Source organism: Asterias amurensis, chromosome 2 (assembly GCF_032118995.1).
Source record: "Asterias amurensis chromosome 2, ASM3211899v1".
Classification (NCBI taxonomy): domain Eukaryota; kingdom Metazoa; phylum Echinodermata; class Asteroidea; order Forcipulatida; family Asteriidae; genus Asterias; species Asterias amurensis.
Genome location: NC_092649.1, coordinates 4,843,916 through 4,865,842, shown reverse-complemented (window position 1 = coordinate 4,865,842; position 21,927 = coordinate 4,843,916). Strand labels below are relative to the sequence as shown.

The 21,927-nt window shown below is 39.6% G+C and overlaps 2 protein-coding genes across 2 annotated transcripts in view; one reads left to right on the top strand and one right to left on the bottom strand.

Annotated features, from left to right (window-relative positions):
• Nucleotides 1-21,927, top strand: part of LOC139949504 (TBC1 domain family member 22B-like) — a 101,904-nt gene that overhangs the window by 73,784 nt on the left and 6,193 nt on the right. The gene's annotated exons all lie outside the window — the stretch shown is intronic.
• LOC139934137 (uncharacterized) lies at nucleotides 1,013-21,918 on the bottom strand. Its single transcript, XM_071928432.1, has 9 exons — nucleotides 21,701-21,918; nucleotides 13,233-13,471; nucleotides 10,470-10,647; nucleotides 9,663-9,774; nucleotides 8,147-9,307; nucleotides 5,064-5,252; nucleotides 4,207-4,287; nucleotides 3,612-3,698; nucleotides 1,013-3,300 (listed from the first exon to the last, which is right to left on the bottom strand). Exons 1-9 carry the CDS (start codon nucleotides 21,701-21,703, stop codon nucleotides 1,013-1,015), a joined length of 4,338 nt encoding a protein of 1,445 aa, XP_071784533.1. The 5' UTR covers nucleotides 21,704-21,918.

The following is a 21,927-nucleotide window of genomic DNA, read 5'->3' as shown; positions in this document are numbered from 1 at the left end:
ATAATCAAACAGTCTTAAAGCCATTGTACACTTTCGGTAAACAGTATTGTCCAAGGCACACACTTCGTGTATCACAACTTCTATATACAATAACAAACCTGTGAAAATTTAGGCTCAATCGGTCATCGGAGTCGGGAGAAAATAACGGGAAAACCCACCCTTGTTTCCGCACGTTTCGCTGTGTCATGAAATGTGTTTGAAATAAACCCGTTATTCTCGATATTGAGAATTGATATTGTTTTAATGTTTTCTCAAAAAGTAAAGTATATCATGGAATAATATTTCAAGAGAAGTCTTTCACCATTACCTTCTGTAAACCCTGTAAGTTTTTTGTAAATCTGCGAACTTTTATTTTTTTTTTCTGTACCGAAAGTGTCCAATAGCTTTAAAGTGGCTGCTTTTATCAGAGAGTACCACATAGGAGTTGATGCCAAAGAGTCTTAAAGTGGCTGGCTACTTTTATCAGTGTATACTACAGAGGAGAAAAAAATAAAGCAGGCAAAGATGGCATTTTATTTTTCAACAGAGACATACACACAGCCGTACTGTAAAACAATGAAAAACCAAAGTATCTTACTACTTGTCTTAGGTTCATTGGCTCAAATAATCTCAGTCAAAGCAACATTCAGTCAAAGGATAATATCAAGAAATGACAATATGTTGCCACTTGACCCAGACAGTCAACTTCCTTGGCTACTTTTGACCACTGATGACTGTAGGTATTTCATGCAGAAACTACCAAGTACATGCAGCGTGATAGTGACTGTGGAAACTTGCAAGTTCTATCATCCAATGACTTTACTAGAAGATGTAAACCACCATCCAGGGATGAAAACAAAAGACTATTGACACTGACAGAGGGAAAAAAGGACAGAGGAAATGCTTCACAAGGCTGTACACAACAGTCAACTTGGATGTAGATGTGAACTCTTAAAATTGCTCCTTCAGCAAGAAAAATGAAAATACTCCACCTATATTTTGATTGTCAACCAACTCAATCTCTGTGTTTGAATCATCTCCAATAGTATTCCATCTCTACATATATAGTGGTGTTATCATTGATGAGTCCCACATCTTCCCTTGTCAAAATGTAGCCTTTCAAACTCAGATTCTTGAGGTGCTTCATTCTCTTCAAATGAGTAGCCCACAACGATGCACAACCACCCAAGGTTTCATTCTCAGACAGATCCAGTTCAGTCAGAGTTGGCATGTCACTCACTGACTCAGCAATAGGGGCAATGTCGTTCCCTCCCAGGTTGCAGTAACTCAATGTCAGATTCTTGAGGTGTTTCATTCTCTTCAAATGAGTAGCCCACAACGATGCACAACCACCCAAGTCATAATTCCCAGTCAGATCCAGATCAATCAGAGTTGGCATGTCACTCACTGACTCAGCAATAGGGGCAATGTCGTTCCCTCCCAGGTTGCAGTAACTCAATGTCAGATTCTTGAGGTGTTTCATTCTCTTCAAATGAGTAGCCCACAATGATGCAGAACCACCCAAGGTATCATTCCAAGACAGATCCAGACTAGTTAGAGTTGGCATGTCACTCATTGACTCAGCAATAGGGGCCATGTCTTTCACTTGAAGTTTGCAGTCTGCCAAGCTCAGATACTTGAGCTGATTCATTCTCTTCAAATGACTAGCCCACAATGATGCAGAACCACCCAAATTGGAAATAGTGAGTTCAAGAATAGAAATATTAAAAAAACAAATTGCTATCTCACGACAAAACCTCCGTAGGTCACAATTTGTAATGGAAAGAAGATTTACACTGGAAAGGTAGGCATTATCTTGGACATTTTTACCAATTTGCTTCACTAAGTGAAAGAAGGAGTTCAAACAATCACTATTCCACTCATCTATTCTAATTTCAGTCCAAACAACTGCTTTGATGAAATCCTCTGATGGTAAATTTTTGGACTGACTCTCAAAGTAACAAATAAGACCCAACCTTGGGCCTTTATTCTTCTGCAGTTTCTGTAGGACTTTGTTTGTACATTCCTCATTGTCACCACAACAAAACCTTAATAGATACTCATATGGAGAAGGATATCCACTTGAGGCATTGCAAACCCGGACAAGGATGTCTTCAAATTCCTCTGTGTTGATTAAACTTTGCCAATACATTGCAGCACAGAATTCCAAGAAAGTTTTGTGTATGAAATACACATTGTTATGAGCGTCTAGCTCCTTGAAGACCCTTTCGCTAGTGAGAACACCTGCACGTATTGCTGCATCGAATGCTTTCTTGTCAAAATCTTTTTCTTTAAAGGAAAGAGACTGATTTGTAGAAATTAAACGATGTACTGCAACCTTTCCAATTGAAATCAATATTTGTGATATTTCATCTTGTGACAAGTCTTCTGATTTTCTCCTGAATATGTATTTTAATGCATCAGTGTAAAGCCGAGTCATTGTGTCTGGGAGTTTTTCAGACTCTCTCCAGAGCAAGCACATCAAAAGCGACAACATTGGACTCTTTACCAATTCAGACAAAACTTCAGAAGATCGTATCTTCTCTATCAGCTTCCTAGCATTCTCAGGGTCATCAGGGAAGATATTCTTCACATATTCCTTAATATCCTCAGCTGAAAACCCCTCAACTTCCACATGAGTGAAAGGCTTTTTAACCAATGATGAGCTGACTAGTTGGGAAAGGGGAGGACGAGATGTGACAACTACCCAGCATTCTTTGTACTGCTTTCGATTAAGAGCCTTGAGAACTGAACCAAATGAGGACTTTTTTAGCTTAGTGGTTTGAAATTCGTCAAACCCATCCAAGAATATCAACACTTTGTCTTGGTTCTTGTCAATGAACCCTTTTAATTCAGACCTTAATACAGCGTCTTTGTCCAAAAGCTGCTCAAAGACAGCATCAATTAGGTCTGAATTTGTTTTCAGTTCACGCATTCTCAAAACAAAAACAAGTTTGAATCTTTTGAGTATCTCACTCTTACCAACTGCCCAATCATAAGCGATTTTGTCACAAAGAGTCGTCTTTCCAAGACCTGCTGATCCACTAAAAACAACTCGTTTGATGGGATTGCCCTCCCGTGTTTTGACATGGAAAATGTCTTCATATGATTCCATTTGTATTGGCACTTTCTCAATCTTCCCTTTCTTATCAACAAGTTCAACTAAAACAAGCTTAGTGTAGATGTCCATTATGTGCATCTTATCATCATCAACCCATGGGATCATCTGTACAAAGCTACCTGTATTCATGTAAACTTGCTTCAATGCCTCTGGAAGTTCATCTGAAATAGCTTGAGCTTGAGGATCGGGGTTTGGGGCTCCTGTTGAGAGGTAATAAACACATATAGGTTATTAAATTCTGACACATACTTTATCCTTGTGACTCCAAACTTGGACTTGCTCGGACTCGACGCTAAGTACTCAAATTCAAAGATAGATAACAAATATAGGTTTTCCAACAAGAGCTCTCTACTGACCTACTGATAACAGTACGATTGAACTAAAAAGTCTTCATATGATACCAATCTAGTGTCAATTTCATTAATATTTTCACTACCTTTTCAACATACTCATCTCATACAATGTTTATCATAGATGTTTATTTTGTGTATCGAGAGTATCTATTAGCTACCTGTAGTCATGTCCACTAGCTTCAATACCTCTCCAGTCACATCTGCAATAGCTTGGGCTTGAGCGTGAGGATTAGGGTTTTGGGCTCCTGTTGAGAGGTAATTTAAAAACAAATGGGTAAATAAATTCAAACTTGGACTTGGAGCCGGACTCGACTCTTAGTACTCGGATTCAAAGATTGAAAACTTATACTTTTTACCAACTAGGGCTCTCTATTGACCTGGGCCCAATATCATGGCTCTGCTAACCGTAAGCACAGAATCGGCGCTTACGGAAGCAGGAAATTCTGTGCTTACGGCAAGCGTATTTAGCAGCGAATTTTGAATTCTGCATGTGCGTACTCAACGTTGGCATTCTACGCTTACAAGGCTAGCGCAGAAATTTGGCGCTTGCACGTAAGCGGGGAATTGTGATCGTAAAAGCAGAATTCTGCTAAGCATTTGATTGCAACACCCGCTCTCGTTTTCAAGTTAATACGTCGTCAAAGTATGATTTCAATTAAGTGTCATTTTCATTATACACTACTTTTCAACATACTCAACTCATGTTTATCATAGATGTTTCTTTTGTGAATCTTGGGAGTAATTATTAGCTACCTGTAGTCATGTCCACTTGCTTCAATGCCTCTCCAGTCACATCTGCAATAGCTTTGGCTTGAGAATTGGGGTGTGGCATTACTGTTGAGAGATAATAAACAGAAGATCGTGAAGCTGAAGAGTTTACATATTATTATATAATAATTCTTAAACTCAAAGTAGCTTTGCTACTCTGTAAAAAAGTTGTTTCTGTACATCAAAACGAGTTGCTTCAATTTTTCCATAGTTTTCAGTATAGTTGGGGTAACTTGAGCAGTGAGTACAAACCTGACTCATCTCTGTTTTCTAATCCGTATTGTTAGTATTATTGGTCCCTTTGTCTACTTTGCATACATACATGTACTGTTCTAGCGTTATACACCTTGTTTAACCACGGTTAAACCTTTGTGTAGTTATCTACCGTAACTGTTAGTATTTATTTATTCTTCTATTTAGTGCTGTTTTCCTGTTTTGTTTTGTATTAACGGGCACATCCACCACAAGCCTCGGTTTTTAAGATGATGCCCGGATGTGAATGTGGAAATGATTGTTATAATGATTGAGTATTGGGGCGCGCCGCTCCTGGTGAGCGGTAATAAACAAAGTTCAGCACAAAAAATGTTTCTATTAATTCTTGAACTGCATAAAGTATGATATTTTGTCAGCAGGAGATGCTTCCCTTTTTACCCTTAGTTTTTTAGTAAAATATGCTGGGATAATATAAATACACTAGACATAATTTTATTGATTTTTTCTTTTCTTTTTTTCTTTTTCTTTCTGTGTTTGTTAAATTTTATGAGATGGTGGGATTCATTATTGAAATTTAAATATGTATATATTTTTTTACTTTAGACATAAAAAGTAAAGTTGTATAATACCTGTTACAGATACATGTTGTTTGACCTTTTTCTTGAGGGTTATTCCAGAAGCATCGGCCATAAAGACGTTACTACCCTCTCCGATTGACATGTTGTTCACCATTGCCTGTGATTGGTGATGAACTAAGGTAAGCGCATCAGATGATTGTGATCTCGTTGCTAGGTCTTGGTGAACTGCAGGAACTATCTCTTGATAAAGGAGAGATGGAAGAATATTAATTTTGGTTTTGATGAAAGAAGAAACAACGTTCAAAATAGATGAATACAACAAAGAGATTGCAGTGTAATTGTTGTAGTAAATTGTGACAAAGTGAATGAATTATGTAAAAACTGTATAAAAAAAAGTAGTTTTGTTGGTTTTGGTTATCTTCGGATGTTTTTATAATGTTAAGCCCTGCTATTTGGTTTTAATTGTAAATAATAATAGTCAGATGCTATAAGGATCTTGGCCGAGGATGAATCGTGCTGGTAACCTCTCCCATCTTGTATTTTTAGATCGTTTTTTTTTTAATTCCTTTTTGTTATTAGTAAGTATTTTGCTTATCTGCTTATTGTAAGTTTTCTTCTTACCGTGTGTTTTATTGTCCGAGTGTTTTCTCTTTGTATTTTAATATGTAGCTGATTTTTATATTTGCGTACAGCGCTTTGAGGCATTTCATAGGGCGCTTAATAAATGTTCTTTTATTGTGCTTGTGCTTGTGCTAGTGCTTGTGCTTGTGCTAGTGCTAGTGCTAGTGCTAGTGCTAGTGCTAGTGCTAGTGCTAGTGCTAGTGCTAGTGCTAGTGCTAGTGCTAGTGCTAGTGCTAGTGCTAGTGCTAGTGCTAGTGCTAGTGCTAGTGCTAGTGCTAGTGCTAGTGCTAGTGCTAGTGCTAGTGCTAGTGCTAGTGCTAGTGCTAGTGCTAGTGCTAGTGCTAGTGCTAGTGCTAGTGCTAGTGCTAGTGCTAGTGCTAGTGCTAGTGCTAGTGCTAGTGCTAGTGCTAGTGCTAGTGCTAGTGCTAGTGCTAGTGCTAGTGCTAGTGCTAGTGCTAGTGCTAGTGCTAGTGCTAGTGCTAGTGCTAGTGCTAGTGCTAGTGCTAGTGCTAGTGCTAGTGCTAGTGCTAGTGCTAGTGCTAGTGCTAGTGCTAGTGCTAGTGCTAGTGCTAGTGCTAGTGCTAGTGCTAGTGCTAGTGCTAGTGCTAGTGCTAGTGCTAGTGCTAGTGCTAGTGCTAGTGCTAGTGCTAGTGCTAGTGCTAGTGCTAGTGCTAGTGCTAGTGCTAGTGCTAGTGCTAGTGCTAGTGCTAGTGCTAGTGCTAGTGCTAGTGCTAGTGCTAGTGCTAGTGCTAGTGCTAGTGCTAGTGCTAGTGCTAGTGCTAGTGCTAGTGCTAGTGCTAGTGCTAGTGCTAGTGCTAGTGCTAGTGCTAGTGCTTGTGCTTGTGCTAGTGCTAGTGCTAGTGCTAGTGCTTGTGCTTGTGCTTGTGCTTGTTCTTGTTCTTGTTCTTGTTCTTGTTAGCTGTTTCGTAGCGAAGCGCAGCGAAACAGCTCTTGTTTTTGTTAAAGTTTTTTTTTTTATTTTTTTTTTTATTTGTCTGTTTCAGTACACACAATTTTTTGCATAGTTCCCAAAGAGCAATTGCAATGAAACTTTCAGGGATCGAAGGTTATGGTGCAATGATGATCCTAAAGCATTGATGTCATGATGACGTCATCAGCGGTCACGTGACGTCATCTTAAAGGTGTTTTATGTTAAATGTTTGAAAATCTATACCAAATCAGCCAAAAGAGACCGTAGGTTTCTGTTTGCGGGATTGGGTAGGGATAAATTAGGTCTTCATTTTATTTTGTGTGCGTGACCTCACATGACCTCTACTTCCGGTCGTAACGGGCCAAAAACGGAAGTGCCCTGTAACTCAAAAGTGGTAAAAGTTATGAAGTTGCTTTACAAGGCAGAGGTGTCTAGCAAGGGTGGGCAGTTCAAAAAAAATATTGATGACGTCACAAATTGCAACAGCGCCCTCTAGCGGCAGGTTGAAAACTCTTCAAAATGGACTTTTTGAAGATGTCTGTGGTGAAGTTTTTTGTAATCACTTTAAATTTTACACACACGCTAACGGTCAGGCAGGCATCATGTGTGTGAAGTTTTAGATCAATGACGTCATCGGGAGTCACGTGACGCGGCCTTAAAGGTGCACTTTTTGAACTAATATAACTCCCTAAGTAATTATGCGATCATGTTGAAACTTGATAGGTTGTTGGATATTGACAAGTTCTTATGAAATGTGAAATGACGTCATGATGACTTTATCACATGATTTTTTATGATTTTTTCAATTTTTACACCTTTAACACATAAATTTCTATCTGAACATGGAGTACAATACAATTTATTTTTTTATTTATGCCACATTGGGCAAAATTGCTTTGAATACCCAACAAATTTAAAACTCAGTTGAGAAATTTGAAATTTTTGTTGACGAAACAGCTCTGCATTTGTGCACAAATGCAATTTAGCTCTAGTTCTTGTTCTTGTTCTTGTTCTTGTTCTTGTTCTTGTTCTTGTTATTGTTATTGTTATTGTTATTGTTTTTGTTATTGTTATTGTTATCAGTATTGTTATTATTATTATTATTATTATTATTATTATTATTATTATTATTATTATTATTATTATTATTATTATTATTATTATTATTATTATTATTATTATTATTATTATTATTATTATTATTATTATTATTATTATTATTATTATTATTATTATTATTATTATTATTATTATTATTATTATTATTATTATTATTATTATTATTATTATTATTATTATTATTATTATTATTATTATTATTATTATTATTATTATTATTATTATTATTATTATTATTATTATTATCAGTATTATTATCAGTATTATTATCAGTATTATTATCAGTATTATTATCAGTATTATTATCATCAGTATTACATATCAAACTTGAGGAACTGGGAGAGTGCACTGTAATTGTTGTAGTAAAATGTGACAAAGTATATAAACTACATGTATTAGTTTTCATGTTACTTCAATAAGTTTTCAATGATAAAATAGTATAAAGGTTCTTGTTGATCTGTACCTTTACTGCCACGGTTTGAAGCTATCTCATCGATGATTCCTGCTGCAGACGACACACTCTGATGCGGTAGGGGTTCCTCCGGCAAATGGACCAAGGCACTCTGATGAGTTTTAGGTTCCTCCGGCAAATGGACCGAAGCACTCTGATGAGGTTTAGAGTCCTCTGACAAATGGACCAATGCACTCTGATGAGGTTTAGGTTCCTCAGGTAACTCGACCGAGGCACTCTGATGCAGTTTTGCTTTTGTTTGAGATTGATGCTTCATTTGTTCCTTCCTTCCTCTTGTGTTCTTAGGAATGGCCTCTGTTCTAGCAGAAGTTTTCTGGGTCTGGACTAAGCAATCTTGTTTCTCAGTAGAGGCACTCTGCGGAATTTCAAGTCCTTCTTGAGATTGATGCTTCATTTGTTCTTTCCTTCCTCCTGTGTTCTTAGGAATGGCCCCTGTTCTAGGAGAAGTTCTCTGGGACTGGACTAAGCAATCTTGTTTCTCAGTAGAGGCACTCTGCGGAATTTCAAGTCCTTCTTGAGATTGATGCTTCATTTGTTCTTTCCTTCCTCCTGTGTTCTTAGGAATGGCCCCTGTTCTAGGAGAAGTTCTCTGAGACTGGACTAAGCAATCTTGTTTCTCAGTAGAGGCACTCTGTTGAATTGCAAGTCCTTGAGTTTGAAGTTTCAATTGATCATTCCTTCTTCTTGTGTTCTTAGGAATGGCCCCTGTTCTAGGAGAAGTTCTCTGGGACTGGACTAAGCAATCTTGTTTCTCAGTAAGGGCACTCTGCGGAGTTTCAACTCCTTCTCGAGATTGATGCTTCATTTGATCATTCCTTCCTCTTGTGTTCTTAGGAATGGCCCCTGTTCTAGGAGAAGTTCTCTGGGACTGGACTAAGCAGTCTTGTTCTTCAGTAGAGGCATTCAACTGTTGAGTCAAGGGTTTTTCTTGATCTTGATGCTTCATTTGTTTATTCATTCCTCTTGGATTAGGAATGAACTTTGTTCTAGGAGAAGTTCTCTTAGAACTAGTAGATGTACCAGGGATGCCAGCAATAGTACAAGAATTTTCCATAGACTCAGTGACATCTTCTTGTTTTGACTCGGAGTTAGTCTTTGTTTCCTGCTCATCTTGAAGTTTTATCTTGGCTATTTTAACATTTTTTCCTTGCCCTGTAAACCAAAAAAAGAATATTGTCTTCTGTGTTTGTATTGATAGTAGGAGTATGTAAGAGGAAAGTTTTATTAATACTAGTTTGTCTTGATCAAAACAAACTACTTTTAAAATACTAACGCTTTAAATTTTTCTTTTTTTAAAAGCAGTAGATTAAACTTTGACGAATTCTGCTTCCTTGTACCACACATCCACATCCTAAAGCTTTCTGTCTCTTTTATATTTCAGTAACCTTCATTAGCAATCCGATTTACCCTAGTTTTGGTTTAATGAACCACCTATCAGCCGAACTGAATGACTTTTAATAATCAGAAATGCTGAATGCTAAGAAACCAATTAGGGGCTCACACTTACCACTTCCCGATTTTCGCTTTCTTGTACCGCCCATCAACCCAGCAACTTGACGTAACTCTAGGTTGGTATCTTGCTGAATGCCAAGCACCATCAGAGATTGTGTGTCACATAGCTGCGTGTTCAACAAAAGTGTTACTAATAAATCACACACAAAAACTTCATTAAGGACAGTCAAATTCCTTTCTAATTGTTTGGAAGTTTAAAAAAGCACCTATAAAGGTGCACACAAAAAGATCTTGGGAAAAGGCAAAAGATACATATAATTTCAATAATTTGTTGAGGGCAGGTTTACTTTCTGTGGTATCTCACATTTCAAGGATGCATAGACCCCTATTGTGATGATTTTCATTTGTTAAAAACTGCTACAGAAGTTCTTGCTTGTATTGATTGTATCTCAACATTAATACGAGTAAAAGTGATCTAAGGTTTGGAAATTGCAAGAAAGAATTTCAACAAGATTTAAAAATACAAAAAGCGGCCACACATCTTATAAACTTTTTTCAGATGTCAACGTTTTATGTCTTTATTGCATATGTGCTGACAAGTGACATCACAACAATACAAAAAGTAAATTGTCATATTCAACACGTCAAGATGACAATGTACTTTTTGATACCAGTGAAGTCTTGCCTGCCAGTAAATGCCAAAGAATGCATACCTAGGGTCACACTTTTAGATGGACAAGGTTTTCTAAAAGACTAAAACTCTCTGATGTAACCTCTGGAAAAGACTTCTCAACAATAAATTCCATCAAATTCACAAAGCAAAACTTTTAGATTGTCAGCACCAAATGATACAAGGTCATACCTCAATGCCCCTCTTAGTGACAAGATGCTGATTCTTTGCTTGGATGTTTAGTCTTTCCTGTATTATTTCTTTCAAGTCAGAGATGATGGTGGATGGATGAAGTTGCAGACAGAGACTCTCCTTTACTGGATTAGAAACAAATATCTGGATATGATGTTCTTCACTCTCTCTGACATGTCTGAAACCCAAAGAAAAAAACAAACACATTTGTTTCAATAGAACATTCCCTCATTAAAGGCACTGGACACCTTTGGTAATTTTTAAAGACCAGTCTTCTCACTTGTGAAAATTTGATCGAAAAATTGGTCGTCGAAGTTGCGAGAGAATAATCTAAGAAAAAACAACATTGTCGCACAAGTTGTGTGCTTTCAGATGCCTGAATTTGAGACCTCAGCTGAGGTCTCAAATTCAATTCAAATATTTTAGTGAGAAATTACTTCTCTCTCAAAAACTACGTTACTTTAGAGGGAGCCGTTTCTCACAATGTTTTTTACTATCAACAGCTCTCCATTGCTCATTACCAAGTAGGTTGTAACACTAACAATTATTTTGAGTATTTACCAATAGTGTCCTCTGCCTGTAAGTCACGCCTATCAAAGCCTGGCAATACATGATTCACATGCTCAACTCAAAACAGGACCATGCATGCTTTTGGGGTCCGTTTGGCTTTATTAGAATATAGACCCATTACACACTCTCAAAAAGCACCATCCCTGAGGCCAAAAGGAGGCAGATTATTCAAAGAGAGTTGTTTTTTGGGTGTTTCCATGAATCTAGGGTACGTGTAGCATTTTGCGTGATACAAGGGGATATATTGAATTCTGAATCCCCCTTGCACATTAACGTGGAACGCACTTCGGAAAAATGCGCGTCCACCATTTCCATCATTTAAGAAGTAAAATCATTCGAGCATGTTTGTGCACGATTTTGACTCTCAAAATGATGGACAGGATCTGGGTGTGTGATCGTACTGCGTATTGTCAAATTGTGCAAGGAATCTGTAGGAAAAACTAAGTACTGGTCATGGTTACAAGGCCCTGCATGTGACATCACTGATCACCACAATAAAAGTAGTGCAAAACTAGAGATAGTGATTGTTAACAATCACAAAGCTGTTCTGGAATGCTTTGTTAATACAAGTTTTCTATGCTACAATAAAACATACACATTATGACTAAAGACATGTGATTACCTGGTCTTGTATGTGATACTGAATCGAAAGGAGTTTTAAAACCAGAAATAAAGGTCAACATGGCGTAATGGTCATTATTTTGATGAAATTTAACCCAAGTTCAAAAATCGGTTGTGTAGTTCTTGAGATATGGTCCCGCTTCCGGTTGACCCGGAAGTAAAGGTCAATACTGGGTCATGGTAACGCAAGCTCGATTTTGAATGCCTAAGTAGTCTATAACTGAAAGAAGTTTGAAAATCGGTTGTGTAGTTCTTGAGAAATGGTCCAACTTCCGGTAGACCCGGAAGAAGAGGTCAAAATGGGGTCACGGATTTTCCCCAACAAAATTTAATGCCTAGGGAGTCTATAACTAAAGAAAAAAATTAAATCGGTTGTGTAACTCTTAAGATATGGTCCCACTTCCGGTTGACCCGGAAGAAGAAGTCAAATCGGGGTCACGGTTACCCGAGGCAATTCTCCTATGCCTAAGGAGTCTAATTCTGAAAAAAACTTTGAAATCGGCCGTACACTTCTTGAGATAATAGTGGTGCAAAGTTGAACTCATTAAAGCTTCTAATTAGCATAAATTAACATGTGATGACGTCACAGTCTTAAAATTATGTTTTTCGTACTAATAAATTTCAAAAGGTACACGATGGTATGTAACTTCACCCAATCCAATGCCTTTTACAAAAACCCAATTTTGTTTTGCATTAACCAAGGTATATTTATTAAAAGCGACTGCATCCACTTTATGAAGTATCACGTTGTACCCATGATGCCAAGATTTTTTAATTAATCGTTAATTATTGACGTACTTTGGCTAATTTTAATGGACTGAAACATCTCTTATTAGAATCAGTAAATTTTTCAACACAAAATATGACATTTTGAAAACAAACAGATAAATTATTTTGAAGTTATTGTTAATTATTGTGTTTTTGACTTGCTAAAACGTTTCCACTAGCGCCATGTGTTTTGTACACAAACAATAAAACGCGCAAACGTATGACGTCATGATAACGTGACTGAAATTGTTAGGCTGGAAGTCATATCTACACTTCAAAATAAATCCATAACAGAAAAAAAAATTGGGATCGGATGTTTCATTCTTGAGATATGATTGGAACAATATTGCCTTATTAAATATTCACACGGCTGTCACGTGAATAATTAATTAAGAATGTTAGTTAAAATAAATCTAAAAATTAAGTTAGGCCATAAGCTTTAATATGGTATATGATTTGTCTCTTTTCGATAATTCTAATTTGACATTTGGGAATTTGAAAAGTCAAATTCCAATAGGATTTTGGGGAAAGAAAGAATAATAAGAAAAACAAATAAAAATCTTGACGGTTACAATAGCTGTTCCGACTGAAGTTCGGAACAGCTAATAAAAATAAATAATAATCTCGACGATTACAATAGCTGTTCCGGCTGAAGTTTGGAACAGCTAAAAATCAAAAGATGGTCATAGCAGCTTTAAAGCAGAATTAATGCTCACAAATCTGACCTTGGCGTTTTTTACCCTAGTCCCATGGCCCCAAACCTTCCATTGTGTCGTTTCATTATTTCAATATGCTGTTCCTTACCTGTCATTAGATGCTGCCACAGCTTGGTCAACTTCCAATTGCTTCTTGGTGTCCACTGGTTCAGATCTTTCTGCATGATTTGACTTTGCTACAAATGACGACTTGAACGACATTTTCTTTGAATTTCTGATGTGTTTCTTGTTGGGCACTACCTTGGCTGATGAGTGGTTGTAGTCTGTTCTTGCTGCACTCAATGCATCCTGCAAGTCAGCCAGGGTTTGCAAAGGCCTCAAAGATTCCTAATCATGGGGGGAAAGTCAAACATTTGTCACATGCTCTGTTAGGTTTGTGGGGAAAAGTTCTGATGCACTGATTCTGATGATGACAATATTTGTTAGCTTTCTTGTTTATGCGAGATTTCGCATGGGTTTATTGATATCCAAATTATAAAGGCTCACTGTAACTCGCCATATATTTATTGAAAGATGAGGGATAACATGTACTGTATCAAACCTTGAGAGCACTATTTATACAATACAAGTGGTTTTAATGTGCATGGTCAAAGGAACACATCTTAGTGCCATTGTCCGTTATAGTAGTCTGCTTTGTTTGCCTTAGTTGACTCAACTGTAAAGGGCCATGCTCACACTGCAGCGATAACCAAAACGATAATGATCACATTAACAATGCATGCACTCAATTGGTTGAATAAGCGTGTGCGTATTCTGTGCGGAGCAATTCAACCAATAGAAAGAATGTGTTCTCTTTGCATCGTGATCTTGATCGCTGCAGTGTGCATGGCCCTTTAATTACAAAATACATACTGTAACTAGTAAAAATACACAACTTGATACACTTTTGATCTTGGACTGTGGTCCACATTTTAAAATGTACATGTACATACATGATGTGTATCTTGCATGGTTGATTCCAAGTCTTTTGCGATTCAGCTGCGAATAAGCTTCAAAGGATATGATATAGGCCTGGATCTCATTCTGTTATTTTCTATTCATGCATCTGTGCTTTTAAAGGCAACTATAGACCAATTATCGCATTTTCAACATTTGGACATTATCCGGTTTATGTAGAGGATGACTGAGTGATTTTGGTGGTCCTGCAAATATGCAGCTAGGTCAAGTGCATTCCATTCGAAAATCGGATAATATTTGAACCCAAAAATGTCTCTTTGTTTGTGTAACAGGCTCAAAAATCAAGACTGGAAACAGCATTATGATGTAGTAGTAATGTGTTTTATTCCAATTTTCCAATTGTCAATCATACCAGCGCGTCATTAACACTACAGTGTTGTAGTAGGTCTCGAGACCAGTCTCGGTCTCCCCATCACTGGTCTCTTGCCGGAGTTCCTTAGGGAGAACTTACTGCCATGTTATCATGTCGCCCTTCTCTGACTCCCATCTTCTATACAACACTCCATCCCGCATCTCTAGACGGTCCCACTGCGTCCAATAACGTTTAACTGTCTTGTCACCAGGGGAAATTTAACTCCATTCTGGTCGCCTATCTCCGGACTCTTTTCACTGGATCACCTGTCCAATCTGCCTGTCCCTTAGCTGCGACTCCCTCAAGTCTATGGCGGTCTTACTTTCCTCACCAACTTCAGACTTCTCTTTATTTTCGTCTCCATCCCCAACACTTGTTATCACTGCGCAGTGTAGTTGTAGTAACTTCTCGTCTGCCACACTTGTTTCGGAACTAGTCGTTTCATCATTAACTTTGTTTTGTGTTTCTTCACCTTCAACACGTGGGGTTCTCATACTGTGTGTGATGGTTTGTCTCTGCGTCGCATTACGCTCCACTCTGTTACACTGTTCACACTCATCACATGGCCGGCGAGATAACCCATCTGCATTTCCATGTTTTACACCAGCCCGATGCTGTATTTCGAATGTGTATGTACCAATCACTTCCAACAACCTTGCTGTCTGCCCTTCTGTTGTTGTGAAATTCATCAGCCATCTAAGCGCCCCGTGGTCTGTTCGAATCAGAAACTTTTTACCGTACAGGTAATGATGAAATTGTTTCGTTGATGCTACTAGTGCAAGAAGTTCTTTTCTTGTCACACAATATCTCCTCTCAGCTTTGGTCAGTGTTCTGCTGAAGTAGGCGATAACCTTCTCAGTACCCTCTTGTATCTGAGACAATACTGCACCAATACCCGTGTTACTAGCATCTGTGTCCAAGACAAAGTTTCCGTCATTCGTAGGATAGGCTGTCTTTAACTACTTGAAAGCTATCTCACACTCTTCAGTCCACATAAATTTATTCTTCTTCTCTGTCAGTCGGTGAAGTGGCTATGCAATTACCGCAAACCCTCTTACGAATCTTCTATAGTAGGAGCACAACCCAAGAAAACTTCTGACATCGGTTACACTCCTCGGCGTCGGCCATTCTCGAACTTTCTCTGTCTTTGATTTGTCAGTAGCTATACCTTGATCCGAGACGGTGTGTCCCAAAAATGAAACACTTCTCTGGAAACGGTGGCACTTCTTAGGACTTAGCTTTAACCCTGCCGTCTTGAGTCTCACTATTACTTCTTCCAGTCGGTCTAACGCATGTTGAAAAGTTTGGCCATACGTCACAATGTCATCCAAATACAGTAGGCAGGTTTGCCATTGAAGCCCTGTCAATACTCTCTCCATCAATCTTTCAAATGTGGCGGGCGCGTTACACAGCCCGAATGGCATGACTTTAAACTGATAAAAACCAGTTCCCATGCCCGTTACAAATGCAGTTTTCTCACGATCCTCCTCTGCCATCTCTACCTGCCAATAACCACTCTGTAGGTCAAGTGTTGAAAACCAAGTTGAACCTGATAACGCATCAAGTGATTCATCAATTCTTGGGAGCGGATACAAGTCTTTAATAGTAGCAGCATTCAGTTTTCTGTACTCTACGCAAAACCTCAATGTACCGTCTTTCTTCTTGACGAGGACTATCGGCGACGACCATGGACTTGAAGATGGCTCAATTACACCCCTCTTCAGCATCTTGTCGACTTCAGCTTCTGCCTCCGTTCTCTGATGAATAGGCAGCCGTGTTGCTCGTTGTCGGCTAGGTTTGGCAATTTTGTGCTTGTATATGGATGTGTTGCCCAAACCTTCAGATGAACTTGCAAACGCATCTTGATGCCTCACCAACAGTTTCTTCAACTCCCTCTGTTGCTCGTTATCAAGGGCTGTACTGCAACGTTTATACAAATCTTCTAAGTGCTCTGGTATCTGTTTCTCATTCATCGATGTATCTCCAAGACGTGTCTGACAAACTGCACCCCGTGTCTTTTTCTCTTCACATGAGACAATTTCTTTAATCGGCTCACAAGTAGCTAAATGGGTCCCCTTGTACAACTTTGCAAAGTTATCACTCACGTTCAGCAAACGTACTGGAACACTCCCCTTCCGTGTATCAACTAACACCTTGGCAACCATCATGTCATGCTCTTGCATAAATTTCTCTGTTAGTTCCATCGATGCTTCGCCGATGTCTTCTCCGCCTACAACTCTCCCTGTTATGATGATTTCACTGTTTGGTGGAATACACGCCGTTGAATCTGCTTCTACTCGGCAACATGTCGGTTGAGGTTTCTCTACTGCACATTCTCTTGCTGTAACCACTGTGTCTTGAAATGTCATCTCTCCTTGTCCACATTCCAGACAACAATTATACTTGCGTAGGAAGTCGTACCCAAGGATACCTTCTAGCTCTATGTCAGCTACCCATACTTCATGTAAAACTTCTGCACCATTTCCGCTGTCAATGTTTATCTTGAAACACCCCTGCCCTTGGAAGGAAAGTGGTGTGCCATCAGCCATCACCATTTCAATTTTGTTTCTGCTAAGTTGCGGTCTTTTCCATTCGGGTATCATGTAGTACACATCTGGCCTTATAATCGTAATGTTTGCTCCAGTATCAACTAAAACATCAACTAATCCTTTCACATAAAGACCGTCTGTGCCAGCTGACAATAGGGACTTTTCGTTTTCGACGACGGATGGTTCTGCGACGGTTGTTCAGCTAAACGTTGTCGTTTTCAGCACAACGAAGATTCATCCAAAGTACTGTCGTAGAAATTGAGGGACGACCGTCCTCAAAGCCGACACATGCGCAGATGACGCCAAATGTCATCTTTACCGTCGCAGAACCATCCGTCGAAAACGAAAAGTCCCTAATGACCGCATTCCCACTACTGTGTTGTCGTTCTTCTTGGGCCTGGGTTGGTTTGTCGAATATCGGCTCGAAAGTTTGACTCCTGACCGTTTCCCTGCTGCTGCTGTGGCTGATTTTCTCCATTAAATGATCTTCTTGTCTGCTGTCTCGGCCATGGACATTCTCTGCTGATATGACCAAACTCCCTGCAATTCCAGCACTCAATCTGCTTGTTCTGTTGCCACGGTTGTCCCGTTGCTCTGGCGACCGTCCTCAAAGCCGACGCATGCGCAGATGACGCCAAATGTCATCTTTACCGTCGCAGAACCATCCGTCGAAAACGAAAAGTCCCTAATGACCGCATTCCCACTACTGTGTTGTCGTTCTTCTTGGGCCTGGGTTGGTTTGTCGAATATCGGCCCGAAAGTTCGACTCCTGCCCGTTTCCCTGCTGCTGCTGTGGCTGATTTTCTCCATTAAATGATCTTCTTGTCTGCTGTCTCGGCCATGGACATTCTCTGCTGATATGACCAAACTCCCTGCAATTCCAGCACTCAATCTGCTTGTTCTGTTGCCACGGTTGTCCCGTTGCTCTGGCTGTATTTGTATTTGGCTCTCTCTTCTTTACGGCTATACTTTTCTGCAATTTGTTGAACCCATCAGCTAGTATTTTCTTGATGCTACTCGTCAATGATGCAAGCTGTCCATGCATATCACCAATTTCTTCAGTACGCCGTCCACCACTCTGTTTACCTTCATCGGCGTTAACAACTCTCGCCATTGGTTTCCTCTGTCCAATCCGTTGCCTATCTGCCACTTGAAAAGCTTCCAACTCTACGGCCACTCTTTGGTCGGGACTGAAACACCCTCCATCCGATGTCAGCATCTTGCAACGCACCATTGAAATGCTCTTGCGCTAATGTCTCTTGAAGTTGGTAGTTCGCTGTTGGATACGCCTGCCTTGTCAACCGTCTAACTGCTTGTGCTAATTCTGGTAGCGTCTCCTCACGTCTTCTCACTCTATTCTTCAATTGAACTCGGAACAATTCTGATTGGTTTTCTGATCCGAATCTCTGCCCCAAGGCTGCAGTGAGGGCGCTGTAAACTCTTCTCCGCTTGTCATCTAAACCACCCAACAATGATTGTGCTGGTCCACGCAAGCTTCCTGCAAGGTGGATTGCCTTTGTTGATTCCTCCCAACTGTCTAGCTCTGCCAATAACTCGAACTGGATCTTGTAATCGGTCCATGAACCGGACCCGTTAAAAGATGGTGTCACCAGGGCTGTGTTGTCTCGTACTGTCATCAATTCAAGTTGTCTTCTAAGTTGTTCATTTTCCTCTTTCATTCTCTTGATGTTCTCTTTCTCTTCCTGTAAATCAACCGCTGGGAGTGGGGTTGATGCATCACCTCCGGCTATCATCATGTCCTCTAGGAGAACTGTGTCGCTTAAAACATCACTGTTCGTTCCCTCTGGAATGGGTCAGAATTGGATTTCGGGATCTGAAGTCTGCATCTTCTTCTCACTTTCTTGTCTTTGGTAGCGTGCCTCTTGTATATTCTAAACCACCGCTTGCCGCCAAAATGTAACGGGCACATCCGCACCGTTAATGTCGAGCAGTGATGTTTCAGGCTACTGAGTTCCACAACGTCAGAGGGCGGGCTGCCGGTCGTCAAACTTCTCTTGGTCTTCGGGGAATACTGGGACTTATTGGGACCAGGGAGGGGTGGACAATAGTCGCTATTATCTTATCACTTAGTAAAAGGGACGGGAGAATTGATCATAGAAGGGGGGAAGGGGTGGGACGACGACTGGTTCCTGCTGAAGATGAAGGCTGCAAAGGCTGACTAAAGGCTGACTAAAGGCTGAAGTGTTATTGGCCCTAGAACTCTTAAGAGACTGTTCACTCCGAAGCGTAAGGGTTTACTTTCAATTCAACCGGAACATCTGCTCATTTATTTTCTCTTCGCTTTAATTATTCTTCCATTTCTACAGGGTTTTATATATTGAAGGGTCTTTATTCAGTCAAACACAACTACTTAACTGGTAGTATATCTAGGGGATGACGATGAAGAACTACATGTAAAATGTCTCGCTAGCGGCGGTCACATATGCGGCGACCGTCCTATTTCTTCACCGGGTCTGTCCAAGTCACGAACTAACAACAGCTTGGCATTAACTTTAACTTTGACATCATGACAACAACTCCAACAAGTGCCGTGGCGTTAACTTGAACAACTACTCATGCTCAAGAACAACCCCTCTGGCAGCCGCAACGCTCGCCTTTTATAGATTTAGGTAGGTCGCAATTAGTAAGTACGCATGAGCTCGCGACCAAAAGTAATTGGTTACTGTAATGCCAATTAGCGTTTGCGACCAAAAGTAAGTGGTTGCGACCAGATATGCTTATTAGCGCTTGCGACCAGCGACCAAAAGTAATTGGTTACCAGAGATGCCAAGTCCAGAGGCCAGCTTTGCGTGAGATTTTTCAAAGTTCACTACCACCCCCCCCCCAAAAAAAAAAAAAAATCGCCGCCCAACTTTTTAAAATTTTTTTAATAAAATAAAAAAAAAATTGCAGAAATTTAATTGTGGACAAAAACAGTGTTCCAAAATCCATCAAAAACCTCTTCAGAATAATTGGAAAAGTTTCCGTATGGCGTCACCACTTTTTTATTCGAAATAAAATAATATAGTATCTAAATAATTTACCCGATTGATATCCCTTTTTGTAAAAATGAGTGAAAAAGTGGTGGCGCCATACGGAAAGTTATCCGAATAATTAAACTCACATGACGTAAACATGAGATGTTGATGGTTAATTTGGAGGTACGATTGTGTCCGATTATTTCCTTAAAAAAAAAAAAAAAAATCAACTAAAAATAATGTCCAAAATCCTCCGCTCACTTCTCCTGCCTGTTTGTGTCTTCGCTATTGGAGCGTATTTATCGAATTTGCTAAACGAATCGGGAAAAACTTGTGCGCAATAAGCGTTTTGCGCTCTGACGAATTTTGCTGAACCTGCTGGGAGAGCAAAAGCGTGCGCAATCTTCAAATTTGCGCTCTGTTGTACTGCAGCTTTAGTTGATAACTCTGATGAGCTGCGTGCAAGCTGAAGATTGTGCAAACATTGTAGATTGCGCTTTTTGTACACACAAGCGCGATTTGGCAATGCATTGCGTTAATTTTTTATTTTTTTCCCGGTCTGGCCCCAATGCGTGAGAAAATGGTTGCTATGCGTGTGAGCGTGAGACAGAGCCCAAATGCGTGAGTCTCACGCCTAATGCGTGAGACTTGGTAGGTCTCGGTTACTGCAATGCAAATTAGCACCACGCGTTGCATACATGAACACCACGCGTTGCATACATGACGTCAGTGTGGGAAAATGTCAGAAAATGGTTGCTGTGCGTGTGAGCGTGAGACAGAGCCCAAATGCGTGAGTCTCACGCCTAATGCGTGAGACTTGTGGTAGGTCTCGGTTACTGCAATGCAAATTAGCGCTTGCGACCAAAAGTAACTGGTTGCGACCAGCTATGCAAATTAGCGCTTGCGACCAGCGACCAAACGTGATTGGCAAAATATGCTTTGCAGGCGTGGCTTATACTCAACGCTAAACCATGAGTAATAAAGTTTACATGTAGTTTTCCTACGGCAATGTCAAAGTGCACATACAATGTTATACAATTCACGAACTCTGTGTGTGTACTATTTACATACGTACATTTTACATAGGCTGTCTTACGTACACAATTTATATACGTGTACAGACAATTTAACGATAAACAACATACATCGGAAACTTGTGAATTAATTATCTCAATAAGATCTCCGCTGGATAGGCTAATTCTAGAACATCCTCTCATAAATTCTTGTTTTGAAGTTCACACTAAAAAATCATTCGTTTTTTACCCAAACCGTGTGATGTTTTTTTGAACAAATACAGGCGTAGGGCTGCAAGTACAACTTCAGTAGCATTAGATCGATAAGTTTTATATGATGCAGATCGTTGCAGACAAAAAAAAACGAAAGAAATTGGTATCAAAGGTGCTGGGACCAATTGGATACAGACGGAGTGAATTGAACCAATTTATGACCGGTCAAGCTATATAAATTATAAGTCAGAACGCTGTCTACTGTGGTTTATTAACTGTCATGACTGTGGAATCCTTAACTGTCTCGGTCGAGCCACGTCAATCCTTTTAACGTTTCAGTTGGGAAGCAAGGTCAAAGTACTTCTAGTTCTAGGAGTACACACTCACTTTAAACATGTTAAAAATGCCAACTGGTGCCCCATAGCGGCCAAGCCTGAATACACATTCGTCGATTTCTTTGTTTTTTAGTGTTAGATAGAGCAAACTTAACTTACCATATCTCTCAGCTCCCTGGTTTAGGACGCCTTACTTATTACTACATTGGTTGTATTCGTCTGCTTATTTGAACTGAGGAGACAAATGCAGGATCTCTCTCTGAGATTTCAATGTTTTTGTAGAGATCACTACAGATAATTTGGATGGTAACGTACAGCTAGAGTGGTGATACAAAAAGAGGGGAAAAGGGGCAGTATTTCGCAATCTTGAGCGTGGAAATCAGGGT

Bases quoted from the DNA above. Each gene is read 5' to 3' on its own strand.
- LOC139934137 (XM_071928432.1), bottom strand. The intron at 9,775-10,469 runs GTATGACCTTGT...TTGAACACGCAG, and splicing joins TCACTAAGAGGGGCATTGAG to CTATGTGACACACAATCTCT. The intron at 5,253-8,146 runs GTACAGATCAAC...TCCTTTATCAAG, and splicing joins TTCAAACCGTGGCAGTAAAG to AGATAGTTCCTGCAGTTCAC.